The sequence below is a fragment of the Nicotiana sylvestris genome, chromosome 12 (assembly GCF_000393655.2).
Source record: "Nicotiana sylvestris chromosome 12, ASM39365v2, whole genome shotgun sequence".
NCBI classification, from domain to species: domain Eukaryota; kingdom Viridiplantae; phylum Streptophyta; class Magnoliopsida; order Solanales; family Solanaceae; genus Nicotiana; species Nicotiana sylvestris.
Window position 1 is genome coordinate 20,790,903 of NC_091068.1, and position 22,604 is coordinate 20,813,506.

The 22,604-nt window shown below is 35.6% G+C and overlaps 1 protein-coding gene across 2 annotated transcripts; it reads right to left on the reverse strand.

The window, feature by feature from the left end:
- Positions 1 to 4,396: 4,396 nt before the first annotated feature.
- LOC104248570 (probable glutathione peroxidase 2) lies at positions 4,397 to 21,553 on the reverse strand. 2 transcript variants are annotated; one of them, XM_009804854.2, is made up of 7 exons: positions 21,344 to 21,540; positions 21,182 to 21,232; positions 20,068 to 20,141; positions 19,095 to 19,168; positions 12,100 to 12,209; positions 5,409 to 5,684; positions 4,397 to 4,597 (listed from the first exon to the last, which is right to left on the reverse strand). In XM_009804854.2, exons 1-7 carry the CDS (start codon positions 21,488 to 21,490, stop codon positions 4,571 to 4,573), a joined length of 759 nt encoding a protein of 252 aa, XP_009803156.1. In that variant the 5' UTR covers positions 21,491 to 21,540; the 3' UTR covers positions 4,397 to 4,570. The 2 variants fall into 2 exon arrangements, with proteins under 2 accessions (XP_009803156.1, XP_009803155.1); XM_009804853.2 differs by having other exon boundaries at positions 21,182 to 21,553.
- Between the last annotated feature and the right edge of the window lie 1,051 nt (positions 21,554 to 22,604).

A 22,604-nucleotide genomic window follows, 5' to 3' on the forward strand; every position in this document is an offset into this window, starting at 1 on the left:
CGCGAACTACCCAGCTCATATGCAGCGGGAGGTGACTGTGTGAGGCACATGGGTAGATGCCTCAGTTGAAACTATTCGACAGGTATTGCGGCTGCCCCGGTTTACTGGTGATGTCGACTATTACCAGGACGCCCCAGGTGTCACTTGGGATACTATGACTGATGTACTCTGCGCAGGGGGGCAACCAATATGGATACGTGACCACATCACCCTGAACTCCAATTCGTTCACCCATTTGGCTAAGTATTGGCTCACTGTCATTTGCAGCCGGTTCTTGCCCTCAGGCAATACGACTGATGTGAACTTCCAAAGAGCCCTTTTGCCGCTGTGCTTCGTCACAAAGAAAGATTTTGATGTGGCAAGGCTTATTGGTGACGAAATGATCATACGGTCCCCGCTGAGGTCAAAAGGATTCTACTTTCCCTCCCTGGTGACTACATTGTGCCTACGGAAGAATGTCCCCGCAAATCCTACTGATGGAGAGTTGCTCCCTAAAGCAACATTCAATGTTTCGAGCATTAGAGTGGGCAGGGGTGCACGCACCACTATTGAGATCGATGATGATGATGATGACCCGGTTCCCATGGCACCATCCAGGAGATCCTATGACTGTGCCGGACACTCTCGGCACCCCCATGCTGGGGCTGGCTTATCCAGATCACAGTCCACCCATCCTATGTTGCGTTCTATGGAGGAAGAGGTCGCCGATCTTCGCACCTCGGTGGAGGGCCTACACACGCGTATGGATGCCATGTCTCAGCGTCAGGCCAGGTCTGAGAGCCGATTCATGTCCTGGTTCCGTGCTTTGGGGAGAGCTTGCCATGTGGACCCCAGCACAGTCTCCGACTCTGATTGAGTCTCAGGGAAGTCTTCTTACCCTTCTGCTCTACACCCTCTTGATATGACATGGGGACATGCCATAACTTTAAGTGTGGGGTGGGAGACTTGCTTTAGTGATATGTGTACTGTACATAGACATTGTGTGTGTTGTAGCATGAAATTGATGTTGTTGTATACAATTGACTGTACTTATATGAGGAGTCTGACTTGGCCCAACGACGGACACTTGTCGACGGGTCTCTTGAGGGTCCAAATTGGATATATAAAAAAACAAAGGTAGAGGACTCTTCCTGAGGACGGACCACTTGGACAAGTACTTTTGAGGGAAGTAGTCCATGAAGATTTTTTTTCTTTTTATTTATTTATTTTTTCCTTTTTAGGTAGTGTAGTAAGTCCCCCTTGGTTTTTCTTTTGGCCACGGTTCTTTTCCAAGGGTTTTTCTTGAACCGGGTTAGGTAGATTTTCCTTTTGTAGTTAGGACTAAGATGGGTAAAGGCTAGAATGCTACCCTGGATGTACATACCTGCAAACAACTAAAATGAACTTGAGAGTGTGACGTCTAGGCTCAGTTGTGGACTTGTAAATCTATGCCTTAATTTTACACAACTTGCTTTGCTTGAACGCTCATATGAGTGTGTTGATAAACTGATTCAGAACGAGTTACATGCTAAGTGTGTGTGAGATTTTACTTGCATTCTGTGCTTGCATGCGATACCTAGAACTTGCCCTGTGTGTTTGCAAAGCGAAATAAAAGTTGTTTGGTTTTAGAGATGATTGAGGCATTTCTTTGTGTAAGCCTATATATAATGGTGAATCCACCTGTCTATATTGTCATAGTTAACCCTTTTGATCCTGAAACCTGTTCTTTGATAACCCTATAATGACCTATATCCCTGTGTTTGAATAGCTGATTGTTTGAACCTATACCTCCGAGAAGCACTTGAATCACTAAGGAACATACAAAAGTCAAAGTGTGGGGTGGTAGGGAGTTAGCGAAAAAAGGGGAATCGGGAATGAATCATTTGAATAGTGCACTGGCATTTAAAAAAAAAACAAGAAGCCAGTTGCACCTAAAGAAAAGTAGGGGTCACCTGTGAAACAAAAATGTGGAGGAATGATTAGGCTGAGCAGGGAAATTGAGATAAAATGAAGTGTGTATTAAAAGTGCTTAAGGAGGTTAGTCACTACATCCAAATGTATCCTACCCGGCTCTTAGCCTACATTACAACCAAATAAAGACCTCTTGATCTTTGACTAAAACAGCTCGATTAGTAGAGTACTACACTATGGGCAAGCTTATGGTGTGTCTGTGTGGCATGTGAATGTTCTTTGCTGAAAGTGAGGGAATTCTTTCTATCTTCGGTTCCTTGTGTTTGAATTTTATGCATGTGAAACTTCTCTCAGACTTTTGATGTGAGGGAATGTGACTCAGGAAGGAAAAGTAAATCTTCACCTCTGTTAGAGTAACTAGAGTGAGCGCAAGTGTGTCATGACAGTAGAGTCTGCATCTGGGGTATGACCGGCACATTGCTTAGGTTGTTCCGTCAAAATGGCGGGTGTGACATACTTGGGGTAATGCATCAAACGGTTAGGCTTAGAAGTGTGGTTTAGCTTGCTCGAGGACGAGCAAAGGTTTAAGTGTGGGGTGTTGATAATAGGTGAATTTAACTATATTCAGGCCCTAAATAACCGCCTTCTTGCATAGTTTTGATAATAAAAGTGATAACAAAATGCTCTTATTAGTGCTTTTCATGACTTGCAGGTTATATATGACTAGGGAAGGCTAGGGAGTACTTTTGGAGTCAAAAATTGAAGAAAGAGAGGCCATCCGTGAAATATCCCAAGTGAACCACGCAAAAATAGGCTGAAGAAGCAGAGAAATGATTCTGCCGCGGTTCCACCGCGACCGCGGCAGAACCGCGGTGAAGACTGCTCGCGGACATAAGGAGATTCAGAGGAGCTGTTTGGCCGTGGTCCCACCGCGACCGCGGCAGAACCGCGGCAGGCGCGAGAAAGTACATGGACTAAAGTGCAAAACACGGGATTTTTAGCTCAAAACTCTATTTTAAACATTAGACTTCGCCAAAAGGAGGCATGTATTGATTTTTAGAGTTTCTTAGGAAGGAAAACCATTGTGAGAGATCACCCAAAACATCTTTCTTCTTTTCTTTGATTTTTATTGCTAGTTTATGATGAATCTTATCTTAGTTTGTTTACCCATAGTTATGAGTAGCTAAATCCTTTGTCTAAGGTTTTGATGGAACCCATTGGAGGATGAACTTCTTGTTTATGTGAACACAAATTGCTAGTTTCAATCTTTATTTGTTCAACTATGTTCTTGTTGTAGTTAATTTACAGGATCCTCAATTAGCTGTGCCTATTTAGTGTGTATAACTCGGGAGAGAGTGCATATTTAGGTTATTGTTGAACAACACTACTCCCAAAGTATAAGAGGGATCTATAACTGCGGATTTAAAGGCGGGATTAGGGATAACGAAGCCTTGAGTGCAATCTGAAGTGAACTGTGTTAATTAAAGCTAGCTAGTGTATCTCGGGAGAGTGCATTGAGTATATTACTGTGATTACTCAGGAGAGATTTGCAGTAAGATGAGCGTTCATGATTGATAGAAGTGTGTTGGTAAATTTGTATGAAGCATAAACAGAAGGGATTCCATCATTAGGGGAAGTCATTACCTTAGCGTTTTCTCATTATTGTTTACAACCTTAGCATCCTTAAATTGCAGTTGTTTATTTACTTGCAATTTTGGTTATTAAAGACACCATCAACTGTGATTCAACGTTGGGAAATTGGTTCTCAAGAGTTTAGTGGGTTTAAAGATAGTGATTGATAGGTTAACTCTCTGTGGATTCGACCCTGGGCGTAATACTCGGGTTATATTTGCAACGTCCGCAGAGTCCTTTTTAGAGGGCATAGTTGGGCGTGATCATGTATGCATTTCAAGTTATTCCGATTTCATTAGATTAAGGGCTGCACCCCAAAGGGTATAGTGTAGACAGTCTACCCTAATACAAATATTAGTTGCGGTTTCCATGACTCGACCCCTGACCTATAAATATATTCTAAGAGTTGCATACTAAGCACTTGAATTAGTCGAAAGTTGCTTCAAAGATAAGTATTATCAAAAAAGAAAAAAGGAACATGCCCACTTATACGAGTGGATTTATCATCTAGCGTAGTGATTTTGGATAATTCACATAATTAACAGTTTAACACTAATAACTAATTTGGAATCGAGGTAGTGATCACTGGCCGACCGATAATCAGTTTAATTAGTATGAATAAGTCAATAAAGACTAAGATCTTAAATTGGAGTGTCATTGTGCTGCTTCACTTTTACAGATGCAATTCATATGTATTTAAAATTCAATTATAAACTTTAAATAATTACATCTTTAAAATAATATGATTAGCCCCAGAGGGGAGTTAGGTGATTAGAGAATGCGGAGTTTTTGAATAAAGTAATTACAATAAAAATTAAAGGTTTTCGCCCCATTTTTGTAGTTTAGAAGCTAAGATAAAACTATGGAAGAAAAATACATAAAGAGTCACCAACATTAATTATTCATAATTTGTATCTCAATTACATTTACACAATATGAGCAATACATCATTAACTTTGATGCAAATTGTTTAATTAAACACATATTTTCCTACCAATAAAGGTAATGGTATATCAACCTTGCTGATATATAGCCGTTCCATGTACTCTCAGCGAACTAATCTAGCAATGGCATGCTGGAAATAGGTGAAAAAATAAGAGTAAACTTCAAGATATAAAAATAAATGAAATTTAACAAGGAAAATTAAGACTAAGGTGAAAGCAATCAAAGAAAAAAAATGATATAAACTTAAGGGTGTGTTTTGGCAGGACGAAAGTCATTTTTCAGGAAAATGATTTATTATCCAGATGTATTTTTGTTGAATAATAAAAATATTTTCTGAAAAAAAACTATGTACTTATTAAATATTGGTAAAAATATTAGCAAACCCGATAGTGTTTGATAAAATTTTGATATTTAATTTTACGTGATTCTAACCTAGATAATCTCTGTTACTGTATTTTTTATATTTTTCTTTTTGGTTCTTGACAATTAGTATCAATTTATCATAATTAGCATGAGAAGGGGACACCCAATTTCCTAATGAAATTCAAACTCGTGGTAATTCAATTAATATATATATATATATATATATATATATATAGCTTCTCTGTTAATGGGCCATACGACCTCAGAAGCCCTATGTATCCAGACCCAAGCAGGTACGAGATACTGGGTGAGAAGCTAAAAAACAGTAATGATTTTAGTGTCCGAATTGAGATTACAAATTAAATAAATTTTGTATATTCTAATGAATTTTAATTATAAAAAATGGAATAAAATTTATTATACTAGTACTATTTATGCAATTTTTAATTATCTAAATTTCATGTTAAAATGTTTAAGAAATTAATGTCTGTATTCACGAGATAAAAAGTTTAAAAAAAATTAACTTTCTTATTCTGAACTCATATATTTTTTTTGAAACAGACTAAATAAGTACGTACCTCAAGAACAAAGCGGGGATCGTCTCGTTGTCCTGCTGTAGTACCCGGGTTCTCGCCCGATTTCCCAGTTTCGGATTTTTTAGTTTCATCATCTAATATTGGGAAGGGATCATAGCGTTGTTTGGCAGGAACTCCGGTCCAATCTACTAAAATTTTAACGAATTCCTCTGTAATATCTCCTCCTTTTGTTTCTTCTTTGAGAAAATAATAAAGATCTGCATCTCTTTCCTTTTCGTTAATGCCATAAATATGTTTATGTTTATCATTCAATTTAACCTGTTAATTCAAGTAGAACATCACATTAGTGTTCAGACAAAAAACAATCCACTTTTAGTCCCAGTAATATCGACAAAGTATCATTTTTGGTCCTTGTGATGTCTAGTAAATTAAGCATATCTAACATTTAATTAATTGAATTGTGCACTGTTGATCCGTATGCTTGTGAATCTTCACAAACTTAACGAATTATTAACTTTGAAATCAATTCATTATAAATGTGTTATGTTAAATTTATATTGCTAATTCATATTTAATAATTGGAGGGTAATATAGTCCTAAAAGTAATCTAAATATAACAATTTTTTTTTAATGTAAAACGGACTAAAAGCACACATTTTAACTAATCAAAGATTAAATGTGTTAAATCATATATCAAATGACCAAAACGAAATTACAACTAAGGGGGCAAAAGTGCTATTATCCATATATTATACTTCACGGATGGCAAGAGATCCAAACTTACAAATTAGAGATAATAACACTTTTGGTCCCTTGGTTATTCGTAAATTTTGATTTTGGTCGGGTCACATATGAGTCAACATATTTAACTTTTAATTAGTTAAAATATATATTTGTTAACCTTTATATAGGAAATATGTTATATGTAAATTATTTTTAAAATTGTATTACCCTCAAGTATGAAGTAATGTATGATTACACGAGTTCCAGACTTACAAATTAATCAAAACCAAGACATATTCAAGCTAATCCTGTCATTGTTAATTTTTGTAATGGAGGCAATATAAGATTTTGATATGGTGTCCATCTCATTCAAATGATTTGGTAGCCAATTTTGTTGACTTGGTTTGTTTTGATAGCCAACCTTGTTGAATTAGTATAATTTGGTAGCCAATTTTATTGACTTGGTTTAGTTTGGTAACGTAGCCAACCTTGTTGAAATTGTGAAAAGGATGTGCAAATTGTCAAATATTGTAGGCTTTAGAGAGTGAGGTTTTGGCTATAAAAGGAGAGTTTTAACTCTCATTTCTACACACCAAAATCTCAGACAATACATTTGAGTGAGAGAGAGAGCAAGGTATTCCACAGACTATAAGAAAATAGTCTGTGAAGAAAAATAGAGTGTGAGAGATATTGTAGTGAGGTGGAAAAAACAAAAGAGTGTTCTTTCTTTTGAGGGTGTAGTGGTCTTAGGAGTATTTGTACTCGTTACTGTACAGTGTAAAATTCCTCGCTATAGTGATATCAATTGCTCTTCTTGGTCGTGGGTTTTTCCCTTATTCAGAAGAGTTTTCACGTAAAATCTTGGTGTCATTATTGCTGCATTTCTATTCTTGTTGATTTAACTATAACTTAGTGTTCTGTGTTTATCACTAATACCGTGAATATTATTTTTACGAGGTTTATTCCCAACAAGTGGTATAAGAGCCAAGGTTCTGTCTGAGTATGCTCTGTGGTTGCAGCACAGTCTGAACTTCCACATCAGAAAAGAATTACTTTGGTCTCATAATAAATTGTATTTGTATTTGTGATAAACGATGGAAGCCAACACTAGTAGAATAGTTACTTTGAATGACACAAACTATGCCATTTTGGAAGGGCAAAATGGAAGATTTGCTCTATGTCAAAAAATTTCATCAACTTGTCTTCGCCACTATAAAGCTTGATAATAAATCAGATGAAGGGTGAAAGCTTGATAATAATCTCATATTGTTTTGAACCATATTTTTGGGGAGACACATGCTCGGACCCTATGGGAGCACCTTGAAAGTTTGTATGCTCGGAAAACTGAAAACAACAAGATGTTTCTAATAAAACAGATGTTGGGTTTAAAATACCATGATGGTTCTGCGATAACAGATCATCTGAATAATTTATAGGGGATCATGAACCAGTTATCTGCTATGAGCATTAAATTTGATGAAGAAATTCAAGGCTTGTTTCTACTTGGTTCCCTACCAGATTCTTGGGAAATTCTTAGAACTTCATTATCAAATTCTTCTCCGGATGGTGTGATCTCTATGGATCTTGCCAAGAGCAGCCTTTTAAATGAAGAGATGAGAAGAAAATCTCAAGGTTCCTCCTCATCAGATGTCTTGGTGATTGATTCTAGGGGGAGAAGTAAGAATCAGGGTTCTCAAAATAGAGAACATAATAGAAGCAAATCCAGAAGCAGACTCAAAGATATTGAATGCTATCATTGCGGGAAGAAAGAGCACACAAAGAAGTTCTACCGGATTTTGAAAAAGGATAATAAAGACAAGGAAGAACAGAAAGAAGATGACAATCGTGTGGCCACCGTCACTATAGAAGATCTTGTTACCGTCCTTGATATGGATCTGATAAATATTGCTTGTGATGAGTCAAGCTGGGTTGTAGACAGTGGTGCCGCATCTCATGTAACATCAAGGAAGGAATTTTTTCCATCCTATACTCAGGGTGACTTTGGAACTTTGAGTATGGATAATGAGACTGTATCTAGGGTGGCTGGTGTTGGAACGATTTGTTTAGAAACTAGTATTGGAACTAAACTAGTTTTAAACAATGTAAAGCATGCACCTGATGTTTGTTTGCACTTAATCTCTGTTGGTATTTTGGATGATGAGGGATATGTCAGTACCAATGGTGCTGGAAAGTGGAAGCTCATTAAAGGTTCCATGATTGTGGCTCGTGGGGAAAAGCGTCATGGTCTATACTGGACTACGGTCTCTACCTATGTTGATATGGTGAATGTCGTTGAGAGCAATAACTCTTCAAAGTTATGGCATAAGAGGCTTAACCACATTAGCGAGAAATGACTAAATGTTCTGGCCGAGAAGAAATTGTTGTCAAATTTTGAAAGTGCAAAATTAGAAAAATGTGAGCACTGCTTGGCTGGAAAACAAAAGAGAGTTTCTTTTTAGTCTCATCCTCCTTCAAGAAAGACAGAGCTGCTTGAGTTGGTGCATTCAGATTTATGTGGTCCAATGAAGACAAAGACTTTAGATGGTGCACTTTATTTTGCTACCTTTATTGATAATTGCTCAAGGAAACTTTGGGTCTACATCTTGAAGACTAAAGACCAAGTGTTGGGTGTCTTTAAGCATTTTCAGGCTTTAGTTGAAAGAGAAACTGGAAAGAAGCTGAAGTGTATTCGTACTGATAACGGTGGTAAATATTGTGGACCGTTTGATGAATACTGCAAGCAACAGGGTATCAGACACCAGAAGACTCCTCCTAAGACTCCTCAGCTTAATGGTTTAGCAGAAATGATGAACAGGACCTTGATGGAAAAAGTCAGATGTTTGCTTTCTGAAGCAAAGTTGCCTAATTCCTTTTGGGGTGAGGCTTTGTTGACCGCTGCACATGTTATTAATCTATCCTCTGCAGTTGCTTTGTAAAGCGATGTTCCAAATAGAGTTTGGTATGGCAAGGATTTTTCTTATGACCACTTGAAAGTGTTTGGTTGCAAAGCTGTTGTACATGTGCCTAAAGATGAGAGGTCAAAATTAACTGCTAAGATAAGGCAGTGCATCTTCATTGGTTATGGCCTTGATGAGTTCGGTTACAAGCTATATGATCCAATTGAGAAGAAGGTCGTGAGAAGTCGTGATGTTATTTTTGTGGAGGATCAAACCATTGAAGATATTAACAAAGTGGAGAAGCTAAAATCTCCAAGTTCTGAAGGTTTAGGCAATCTTGATCAACTTCCTCATACAAATGCGGATGACGTTGGTGGGCTCAATGATGATGGTGATGCCCAGAACCATAATCCAGATCAGCATATTGATGGTGATGGTGATAACAATGCTAATGTTGATGAGGTAAATGTTCCTACTCACGAAGTTGTGGACGAGCTAGATATTCCACTCAGGAGGTCCTCTAGACCTCGTACTCCTTCCTCCCGTTATTTATCTAGTGAGTATGTATTACTCACTGATGAGGGAGAACCTGAATGTTATGCAGAGGCTATAGAAGATGAGCACAAGGATCAATAAATTGAAGCCATGCAAGATGAGATGAAATCTCTGCATGAGAACCATACTTATGAGTTGGTGAAATTGCCTAAGGGCATGAGGGCTTTGAAGAACAAGTGGGTGTTCAAAGTTAAAGCTGAAGAACATAGTTTGAAGCCCAGATACAAAGATAGATTGGTTGTCAAGGGATTTGGTCAAAGGAAACCTATTGACTTTGACGAAATATTTTCTCCTATCGTGAAAATGTCCTCCATTCGGACAGTTCTTGGTTTGACTGCCAGTTTTGATTTGGAGATTGAGCGGATTCTTCACGGTGACTTAGAAAAGGAGATTTATATGGAACAACCTGAAGGCTTCAAGGCAAAAGGTAAAGAAAATCTTGTATGCAAACTTAAGAAGAGTCTATATGGATTGAAGTAAGCTCCCAGACAGTGGTACAAGATGTTTGAGTCTGTTATGGGGGAGCCAGGCTACAAGAAGACTTCTTCAGATCATTGTGTGTCTGTACAAAGATTTTCTGATGATGATTTTATCATCCTCTTGCTATATGTGGATGATATGTTGATTGTGGGCAGGAATGCTTCCAAGATTGACGAGTTGAAGAAACAGTTGAATAAGTCTTTTGTAATGAAAGACTTGGGTCATACTAAGCAGATTTTGGGCATGAGAATTACTCATTCGAGAAAAGAAAGAAAGCTTTACTTGTCACATGAGAAGTACATAGAACGTGTACTGGAGCGCTTCAATATGAAAAGTGCTAAGTTGGTTCGCACACCCCTTCCTGATCACCTGAAGTTGAGCAAGAAGATGTGTCCTACAACAATGGAGGAAAAAGAGAGAATGGCCAAGATTCCTTATTCCTCTGCCGTCGGAAGTTTGATGTATGCAATGGTATGCACTCGACCAGATATTGCTCATGCAGTTGGTGTTGTTAGCAGATTCCTTGAAAATCTTAGAAAGGAACATTGGGAAGCATTCAAGTGGATACTCAGGTACCTAAGAGGTACTGTAGGAGATTGCTTGTGTTTTGGAGGATCTGATTCAATCTTGAAGGGCTACACGGATGCTGATATGGCAGGTGATCTTAATAATCGTAAATCTACTATGGGATACATGTTCACATTTTTAGGGGGAGCTATCTCATGGCAGTCGAAGTTGCAGAAGTGTGTCGTACTGTCTACAACTAAAGCGGAGTATATTGCGGCTACTGAAGCAGGCAAAGAGATGCTATGGCTCAAGAGATTTCTTCAAGAACTTGGATTGCAACAGATGAAGTATGTTGTCTATTGCGGTAGTCATAGTGCAATAGACCTAAGGAAAAACTCCATGTACCATGCGAGAACAAAACACATCGACGTCAAATATCATTGGATTCGTGAGCAAGTGGAGAACGAATCACTTCAGGTCAAAAATATTCACGCAAGTGAAAATCCTACTGATATGTTGACCAAGGTGGTACCAAGAGACAAGTTCGAGCTATGCAAAGAACTTGTCGGCATGCACTCAGACTAGAAGACAGTGCTACCTCCTCTAGATGAATGAGACTGGAGGGGAGATTGATATGGTGTCCATCTCATTCAAATGATTTGGTAGCCAATTTTGTTGACTTGGTTTGGTTTGGTAGCCAACCTTGTTGAATTAGTATAATTTGGTAGCCAATTTTATTAACTTGGTTTGGTTTGGTAGCCAACCTTGTTGAAATTGTAAAAAGGGTGTGCAAATTGTCAAATATTGTAGGCATTAGAAAGCGAAGTTTTGGCTATAAAAGGAGAGTTTTAACTCTCATTTCTACACACGAAAATCTCAGACAATACATCTGAGTGAGAGAGAGCAAGATATTCCATAGACTATAAGAAAATAGTCTGTGAAGAAAAACAGAGTGTGAGAGATATTGTAGTGAGGTGGAAAAAGCAAAAGAGTGTTCTTTCTTTTGAGGGTGTAGTGGTCTTAGGAGTATTTGTACTCGTTACTACACAGTGTAAATCCTCGCTATAGTGATATCAGTTGCTCTTCTTGGCCGTGGTTTTTTCCTTTATTCAGAAGAGTTTCCATGTAAAATCTTGGTGTCATTATTGCTGCATTTCTATTCTTGCTGATTTAACTATAATTTAGTGTTCCGCGTTTATCACTAATACCGTGAATATTATTTTTACGGGATTTATTCCCAACAGATTTTTCATTATTCAAACTACATGAAACACGTAGTAGTTTGTGTTAAGTTATATACATAGTCAGTGTAACCAAAGGATATTTACAAGTAAACTTCTTTGAAGTGTAAAATTTATAATCTTGAAAATAAGATAGATTACTTGTTATAACATGTAAATATAACCCGATAATGTAATTTTCTTTACACTAACATTGTGTATAACCTAAACTCAATTAATTTTAAATAGACCTTTGTATTTAACGTCATTTAAACCTTCAACAAAAGTCAAGAAATTAACAAAAGCGTCCTTCGAATTAAATAACTTCATGAATATGAAAGTAGAGTTTACCTTGTCGAAAAGTGGAAATTCAGCAGTATTAAGAATTTCTTGTTTTCCCCCTCCATATCCTGATTTGCCTGTTTCTTTCTTATCATAAAGAAACCCTAGAACCGCAAAACCTACAAAAAGGATGACAAACATATTTCAGACCACAATAGAAATAGAAAATTATTAGGAAAAATTTTCAAAAAGGTATTTCTTGCAGTAGAATATAGTTGTGTTTTGTATTGAAAGTTAGTTTAGCTTTTTGGAGCTTTTTAAGAAAAGGATAGGTTTTTCATTGGAAAAAATTTTCTTACATGGTATGGTCGTCATTGAAAAATCAAAATCAAAATCAAAATAAATTTAAGCAAATAATAATTATAATTACGTCTCAATCTCAAACTAGCCCGTGAAAACATCCTCTTGCAGAAATGCAGGGTAAGACTACGTACGGTAGACCTTTGTGGTCCGGTCCTTCCCCGGACCCCACGCATAACGGGAGCTTAGTGCACCCGGCTGCCCTTTTCATTCCAATACTTAATAACTTGTTATTCTTTGATATTAAAGGTTCCTTTCTAAAATAAAACTTCTAAGAATACTAAAAAGATTCTTCATAAATAATGAACTTAATATAAGTGTCCGCTGTGATCAAATCTTAATCCTAATTAGTTGGTATCATTAAATAATTTTCTGCACCCAAATTACACCAAATAATATGAATTTATCATTGTTTAAGTGGTCTAATAGGCTGAGAATATGTACTAATTAATTATGACTAAGTTTTAAAAGTATATGTGCAATCACATATCATGAATCTATTGATTTGATGTAAACATTGAACACAAGCAAAAATTTTACCAGACGACCTACATAAAAATTTTGCTTTCATCAACTGTGTTAAAGACAACTTTACTTCGTTCCTTTTAAAAAATTCAATCATCAAGATTCTGTTATGTTGAGGAAGAGGAAACCCCGAAAATAAAGAAGATAAAGAACATCAAATTTTAACGTGGAAACCCTTCAAATCGAAGATAAAAATCACGGGATCACAAAGATCCAAAAAGCTCCACTATAACAATAACAGGGTTACAAAAGTTCTATGAATTGGCTAAACAACAAGTGCCAAACACGGAGCAACAATAGCAACAATTAATCAATTGAAGAAAGAGGAGAATCCACAAAAATGAAGTTGTTGTTCGAGGCTTGAAATTAGATGCTACGGGCCTCATATCCAATCTTCACCGTTCAAATCAAAGACAAAGATGTTACGAATACCCAGTCAAAATATAAACTTGATCCAACGACTAACGAATTAGAAAAAGTAATTTGAAGTTGGCTGGTCGGAATAAAAATCTTCAGCAAAACAAGCACTTTTCTTCTGTCCTCTCTTGATGAAAGTTCTCTCAAAAACCACTCTTATGTGCTTAAATATTTCAGAGACTTGTACCGATGAGCATGAAATGATTCTCCAAGGTTGTCCTATTCATAGATCATGAGTGGTGCTTTCTCTTAAAGCCAAAACCCACTCAAAATAGGAATAAACATTGGATCCAATTCCGAATAGGCATGGAAACCAAAAGAGAACATGATTAGGCCATTGGGTGTCTGGACAATACGGGCATGTGCCCAATAAACTCCCCCTTCTGCCAAGAGGCCAAATATGTCTTCAAGTAGAGGAACTATTGACATGCTTCATGCCTGCCAATTTTCTGAAAAATTCATGTTTATCTGCAAGCTTAACGACGAAGTCCTCAGGCTGCTCCATATAAATCTCCTCATCTAAATTACCATGAAGAAAAGCAGTCTTGACATCCATCTACTCAACCTCTAAATCTAGACTTGCGACTACGTCTAGAACCATAAGAATAGAAAATATCTCCACAACAAGGGAGAAAATTTCATCAAAGTCAACTCATTTCTTCTGGCCAAAACCTTTAACAACTAACCTCGCCTTGTATCTAGGTGCAGAGGTATGGTTATTTTGCTTTATTCTGAATATCCATTTGTTAAATAAAGCTCTCTTACTTTTCGGCAATTTCACTAACTCATATGTGTTATTCTCATGGAGTGACTTCATCTCATCTTTCATGGCTTCGATCTACTGATATTTGTGAGTATCTTGCATGGCTTCATCATAGCTCTCAGGTTCTCCCATGTCAGTCAAAAGTAGATACTCATCAGGAGGATAACACATGGATTTTTGTTTCTCCCTTGTATATCTTCTAAGAGAGGATTCAGGAGCATTTGAAGTAGTTACCTGAGCAGGAATTGGTTGTTGATCAACCACAACTTCATCAACTGGAGCATCTATAATATCTACACCATGATGATCATTTTGATCTCGATCACTATCTTCATTATTGTCTTGGGTTTCTTCATGTGCAATAGGCGCCTTAGCAATAGAAACTAGATCAATATCAACTAAGCTCTCATTACTCTGAGAATCTATCTTCTCAGCTTTGTCAATATCTTTAATAGTCTGGTTTTCAAAGAATATTGCATCACGATTTCTAATACGTTTATTGTCAACTAGATCGTGAAAACGATATCCAAACTCATCTTGACCATAACCGATAAAGATGCACTGCTTAGTTTGACATCCAGTTTTGATCTCTCATCTTTAGGAACATGCACACAAGCTTTATACCCAAAAACTTTCAGGTGATCATAAGAAACATCTTTGGCAAACCAAACTCTGTCTGGGATATCATCATCCAAAGAAACAACAGGAGATAAATTGATAACATAGGCAACGTTTTGACTTTACTTTAAAAGGACCACACAAATCAGAGTGTACTAGCTTTAATAAATCAAACTTTCTTGAGGGAGATGGCTATGAAAGAAAACCCTTTTCTATATGCCAGCTAAACAATGGATACACCTTTTCAGCTTTGCTTGTTTCAATCCAGAAAGCAAACTTTTCTTAGCCAAACACATAATTCCCCTCTCGTTCATATGACTCAATCTTCTGTGCCACACTTCTGATAAAGTTTCACTTTCCACCAGATTTATGGAGTCATTAAGAATAGAGCCCTGTGTCACATATAAATGACCAGACTTGACTCCTCGAGCCACTACTAACGAGCCCTTGGTGAGCTTCCATTGGCCATTAAAGAGGGCATTATGGTAACCTTCATCGTCTAATCTTCCTGTCGAGATCAAATTGAAAGGAAAGTCTGGAGCATGCTTGGCATCTTGAAGAACTAACATTGAACCATTATTAGTTTTCAAACAAATTGTGCTAACATCAAACACCTTAACTTCACTGGCATTGCCCATCTTTAACACTCCAGAATCAACAGAAGTATAAGATGAGAAAAAGTCTTTTCTTGGTGTGACACGTGAGGTAGATGCATAATCTACTATCCAGCTTGTCTCATAGGATACCAAATTGATGATGTTTTATCATAAGAAAAAAGAAGATCATCTCGAACAATAGCAGCAACATTGTTCTCGCTATTTTCAACTTTATTTCCTTCTCCAATATCTTGCAACCACTTGTGGCAAAACCTTTTGATGTGTCTTTTCTTGACACAATGGTTGCATGTAATATTATGGTATTTGGACCTTGACTTACTTCTACTATTAAATCTATTCTTCGAGCCTCTTGTTCTATTTCTCCCCCGGTCGTTTGTAACCATGATATCTGCTTGTGAGGACGAACCCTGAGATTTTCTCTTTACTTCCTCGTTCAACACACCAGTTTTGGCATATTCCATGGTCACCTTACCTCCAGGAGATGAATTTTTCAAAGAAACAGGAAGAGTTTCCCAAGAGTCTGGCAGAGTATTAAGAAGCCAAAGTCCTTGTATCTCATCATCAAAATTAACTTCCATTCTAGAAAGTTGATCAAGGACGCCCTGAAAATCATTTATGTGATCAAGGATTGGGTTGCCTTCCTTGTATTTAAAGGTCATCAATTGCTTTAGAAGGAACAACTTGTTGTTCCCAGTTTTTGAAGCATAAAGAGTCTCTAGCTTTTCCCACAATGATCTCGCATATGTCTCGTTCACAATATGGTTGCGAACATTATCTTCAACCCATTGTCATATATATCCACATACTTGTTAGTGCTCGAACTCCCAATCTTCATCAGATATACTCTCGGGTTTATGAGTTGCAAAAATGGGAGATGCATCTTCTTCACGAATAACAAATCTTTCATCTTGATTCTCCAAACATTATAATTTATCACATTTAAACATTCCATCTTGCTCATAATCACCTCCATTCCGTAACAACCCAGATAAATAACCAAGGTTGTGATACCACTGTTATGTCGAGGAAGAGGAAAATCCGAAAATAAATAAGATAAAGAATACCAAATTTTAACGTGGAAATCCCTTCAACCACGGGATCACAAAGATCCAAAAAGATCCACTATAGCAATAAGAGGGTTACAAAAGTTTTTCAAATTGGCTATACAACAAGTGTCAAACGCAGAGCAATAATAGCAATAAGAGCAACAACTAATCAATTGAAGAAAGAGGAGAATTCACAAAAATGAAGCTTCTGTTCGAGGCTCGAAATCAGATGCTACAAACACCCAAATCTGATCTCCACCATTCAAATCAAAGAACAAGATGTTACAAATATTTATTCAAAATATCAGCCCGATCCAACGGCTAACAAATTAGAAAATGTGATTTAAAGTTGGTTGGTCGGAATAAAAATCTGCAACAAAACAAACACTTTTCTTATCTCTTCTCTCTTGATGAAAACTCTCTCAAAAACCACTCTTATGTGCTTAAGTCTTTCAGAGACTTGTACCAATGAGCATGGAATAATTCTCCAAGGTTGTCTTATTTATAGATCATGAGTGGTGTTTTCTCTTAAAGCCAAAACTCACTCAAAATAGGAATAAATACCGAATCCAATTCCGAATAGGAATGAAAACCAAAAGAGAATAGGATTAGGCCATTGGGCCTTTGGCTGGACAACATGGGCATGTGCCCCACAGATTCTACATGCAGGGGTGGATCTACAGTGTAAATTGGGGTTCACGTGAACCCATGGTCTTCCCAGCAAATCAGTTTTTCCATGTATATAATTTAAAGAAAGGGTCTAATATTAACTTTGGGAACCCATGCTCTATAAAGCTAAGTGGTTCACTGGTTGTCCGGTTGTTTTACTTTCCCAACAACAAGGGATCGAATCCCTCTTGGGATTTTCTCATCCTGCTGTTCTCTATTTGTTTTTTTGTTTGTTTTTTTCATTTGTTTCCCCCCCCTAAAATCTATTAGTCTTCCTACTCCCAGTTTATGCTAACCTCGATCTTAATTGTAATCTCTCAATTAATTTTCTCTTTACCCTTTTTGCTTTTTACTGAATATTAAATTACACAATAACTTGTTTGAATATTTTTGTTTCAATAAAATTATTGGACTTTTGTCTATAATATTTTATTACAACATATAGTTTATTTTGTAAGTAGTTCACATATATAGAATTAGTCATATGTTAAGATTTTTTTGTGTTTCTTTTTGCACTTAAATTTGCACAAGTTTTAAATTTTACGGTATTAAATTGTTATTAGCATTTTGTTTTGAATTTTTATAGTAAGAACTGAATGGTTTAAGAAGTGTATAAGTTATCTTTTTAAATAATATTTTAAATTGACAATAAGTCATAAAACACTAAATGTTCCGATATCAATTGACATTGTTGACCAAAAAGAAAAAGGAAAAAAAAATTAACACTATTTACAAGTATCAAATTTGGTTAATGCCGGTAGTGCACCCACGAACTTAAAAATCTGGATCCCCTCTGTCCACATGTCTATGTTTTGTGATTCCATCTATTCTCAGAAACGATTTTACTCTTCTTTGGCGAGCTCAATTTGCATGCATATATTCTGTCTTACTTTTACTTATACTAAAACTTTTTATTTTCTAGAGTGTTTTCATATAATTTATGTTTTTGGATGACACCTTCACTAGTTTCATTAATCGACACCATATCATCTCAAATAAGCATATATACACCACGAGACCTCATTACACATATACTATTGATTAACACATTCATAACTAACGTAAACAAATACCAACACTCAATGCAGATCCTTGGTGTAACTCTTCTATGTCTCCTATCGTCGTTTTCACACTTGCGAAACTCCTATGTGCATATCTTTTCTGATATTTATATTAATCGTTGATTTAATACACTTTTAATATAGTATAGTTGGTTTTGAATCAACACAAATATTAGATGTGTTAGGTTGAAGTTCTAACGATGACAATAAAAAGGTTATATGAATTGACTAACCTCTAAATCTGCTTTATGACAGGAATAAGAAAATGCATCCTCAAAGATTGATAAAGCATGGAGTCAGATATGGGTGGCAATTTAAGTCCAAACCGATTAACCCGCCCAATGTTGAACTTAGTCCATTCTGACCCAGCACATCTCGACTCATTCAAAATTGGGCTGATTTTGTAACCCAAATTGATACATGAGTAACTTTTCTAATTAAAATATCTTTAAAATAATTCTTTTTGTTTGATATGTTATATATGACCATAAAAAAAGAAAAAGAAGTCTTATTTAATAATTAAATAATTCATAAGAAAACAACACACATTAAGTAAAGCTTGGTAAGAGTTGCACGAGTTGGGTATGAGATAAATTTTAACCATCTTGACCCAGCATATCTCTGTCAAAATAACTTTTGGACGGGTGATAGACCGGTCCATTTATTGATTCAACCCTTTTTGATCCGACCAAAATCAGCCCAACTCACCCATTTGACACCCCTAGAGTTAGCCACTAAAAGGAACAAAAACCAATGGAAATATGAAGAGCATATACCAAAACTATGAAGGAAGCAAGCCAAATATTATAGAATTTTCTCATTATTTCCAGAGCTTTATATAGAGAAGAGGAAGATACGGAGTACATATAAAAGTAATAGTAAGAATAACATTGTAAAGGGTCGATTAGTTAATTTGTAAGTAATTGAGAAAAGTACAAATTTGACAAAGAATATAAGTTTGTAAATTAAAATAAAATAGACGACTAACCTTTAGGTTTGTTGTCTTTGTACCGGTTATGTAGATTATTGAGAAGCTTGATCTCCGACTTTGCATCATCAGAACTGAAATCAGTATATACAAAATATCAATTAAAAGGAATAATGGGAGCATAACACATGAATGCATCAATATTACACACACACCCTTATTATTGTTAATATTAACTTAAGGCCTAAGAAAATAGAATAGATAGGCTTTTTTCGCTTGTTCGTCAAGCTTTCGAGCAGCTCTTTCAACTGCCGCCTAATCCCCCAACATGCTCAAGTACCGAGAGCCGTCCAGGGACTGGACGGCCGGAGGGAGCTTGCTTATAGAAAGAAGATAGGCCGGTCAAAGAAAAACAAGGTACTGTAGGACCCCATAAACTTTAAATTCTGGATCTATCTCGCTATGCATAAAATAAATAATGAGAGAACAAATATATGCACTGTTTTACTTCTTATTTATTTTGAAAATTGAAGATCGGTGATTTAATTTCCGGGACTATGATAAAAACTAGACAGATATCCATTATGGTTCAAAAAGGGTTAATTTCACTCGGTTTTTATATTTTTGCACCAAAGTCACTAAATAATTTTTTGTAATAAAAATATCACTCAACTTTACCTAAATATCATAGAAAATCACAAGGAAGAAACAAAGGAGAATATCCTATATGTTAATTGGGCAAAGTTGAGTGAATTATTGGTTACAAGAAAAATTAGTTCAATGACTTTCCTGATTTCTAATCCTCAAACACCATTTTAGAGAATTTATTTTTCATTTAAAGGCCAATGAAAGCTCGTGAAATAGACAAAAACCTGAGAAAATAGAAAATATTTTGCAGTGGTCAGTTATTTTAAGGAATTTACAAAAAGAATAGTTACAGGGGCCAAAATGTACTGTTACTTACTTCAAGGGTGAAATTCACATAATGCAGAAAATTATACATAGTTATTTGATAGAGAAGAAGAAGATATACCCTTGCTCAGGAATATTAACAATTAGCAGAACCTTCCCACTGTATTTGCGGAGGGAGATATATTTCTTTTCTCTCTGAAAAAGATTACAAACAATAAATCACTTGTTTACTCAAAAGGTACAAAAGGGAGAGGATATTTGTTAGATTATTACAATATAAATATAATTCTGAAATAATTTCAACTATTTTGGCTCAAAATTTACAGCTTGTTTGGATGTTTGTTATGTATCATTTCATAATGTATCATATAGTGTTGTATTGTACTGTATCGTTTTGATGTATACAATGTTTACATGATGTCACATACCAACAATATAAAAAATAAACTTGTAATATTATAAAGAAAAAAATAAGGTACAAGGTAGAATTATTATATGAAAAGGTAGGTACATAGGGTAAAGGATATAATAACATTGTTTAATAATAAGGAAGAGCAAGATGAGAAAAAAAATAAGGTAACAATGCGACCACACCAAATCAGTCATTCCTCAAAACAAATATTGTATTTAAAATAACAATACGATACAATACAATTGGTAACAACCATCCAAACAAGCTGTTAGCGGATATGCAAATCTTGAATTTATTTGAAATAACAAAAGGATTTAAGAGAATAAAGAGATAACTAATGTATTAAAAAGAAGAAAAAAAAGAAGGAGATCAAGAAAGCAAAGAGAGTAAAACAGAAAATATTACAACAATAATAATTGTGTCCCGATCGTAAACAAGTTATGTTCGGCTATATGAATCATCACTAATCATATTTCTCCATCAAAAATAATTTCAGGACAAAATTATTAGAAGATTATAGCACAAAAAATTCGGATAAAGAACTCTTAAAAAGCATAGGACCTAAAGTAAACATACTAACATGATTAAAACATATGTCCAATTAATTGGTATCGCCTGTATAAATAAAAAATGTTAGAACTGGAAAATAAAATACGATATAAAATTTGATAAAGAGGATAATGTTAAATGAGGGGTATAGTATGACATTGATTTAGTTTAGGTTGAAAGAGAAAACATATAAGAAGAACAAATGAGAAAGAAACAAGAATTATATTGTAAATTCAAATTCATTAACAACAATGAAAGAAATTCAAGTTCTTACGATGTCATGTGCTTCGAAACGATATACATTTTTTTCTCCACCAGCTTGAGCCTTAATTGTATTCAAAGATGGAGAAAATGAATTAGCAACTCTTGAAAATTTTGGTAATGAAAAATTAGAGAAACCATCACCCTGAAAATATGAAGATTTGGAAAACTTAACATGAGAAATATTGTATGATAAATGTAAATAAGAATCCCTAGAGGATGAAGAAACAATCAGTGAAGAAGGAGAGTATTTTGAGTTTGTTCTTAGTTTGACAAATGATTTAGTACTCAAAGGTGTTGATGCAAAAACCATAGAAGCCATTTTTATTTTGTTTTTGAGAGGGGTTTTGGTTGGATGAAGGGAGGGGAAGAAAGGGGTTTCTAGATCTCTAGATATATGGATTTCAACAATGAGTTTTATACGTACATACATGCATAGGGTGCTAAAGCCTTCGTGGACAGCGTTATACGGTACTTATGTCGACCAGGGACGGAGCTAGCTAGCCCTTCGAATACGGGTTCGGTTGAACCCGATAACTCTTGTCCAAATTCCATATTTGTCTTAAAAAATTATTGAATTATGCACAAATTATTAATTTAGAACTCAGTAACTTAAAAGAATTAGAATACTGAACCCATAAGTTTTAAATTCTGATTTTCCCTCTGATATTGACGAGAGATAACATATACTCGATTAAATATTCGAGTTGTAGGAGAGCTGGTTTGGACACTACCGTTTTAAAATAGTAAAGTTACATGAATACGTAGGATGCCCAAATCGTGATAGGCAGAGCCTGGGGCGAAGCTATGTGTGATCAAGAGTAGTCAACTGAATACTCTTTGCCAAAAAATTATATTATATATTGGATAAAATATTACTTGTTATTAATAAAAAAAATAAACTTTAAATACCCTTGCATAGCCCGCGATTAAATTTGAACATCCTTATTGAATTTTTTGGCTTCGCCGCTAGACGGAATCATCGGTACTCGAATTGATAAAAGGTAACAAATACTCAATTGAATAATTAAGGTGCGACCTAAGCTGATCTAGACACCACTTTAATATATACAAAAAGTTAAAAAAAAAAAAAAAAAAAAAAAAAAAACTACATGAATATGTAGGGTACAAGTGATTCTCATTGATTGTGAGCTGGCTTTATTTATTCTTGACTTGGTATAAACAAGAATTTTTCTGATGTAAGGGACCGAGGAGCAATGTGTTTCTTGTGATCCAAAAGTCTAATTTACGTACAGAATTGTAAAAGTTTGACAAAAAGAAATACTTAAATAATTGCTATACAAGGAAACATTAAGCTCCCAGGTTCGAGGGCACAATCCTTTTTATTTAATTAAAACAACATTCTTTTTTTCCTCAATCTAATAGTAGAAGCCATTAGAAGTGAAAGGAAATATGAGAAAGGTGCTGTAGTATGT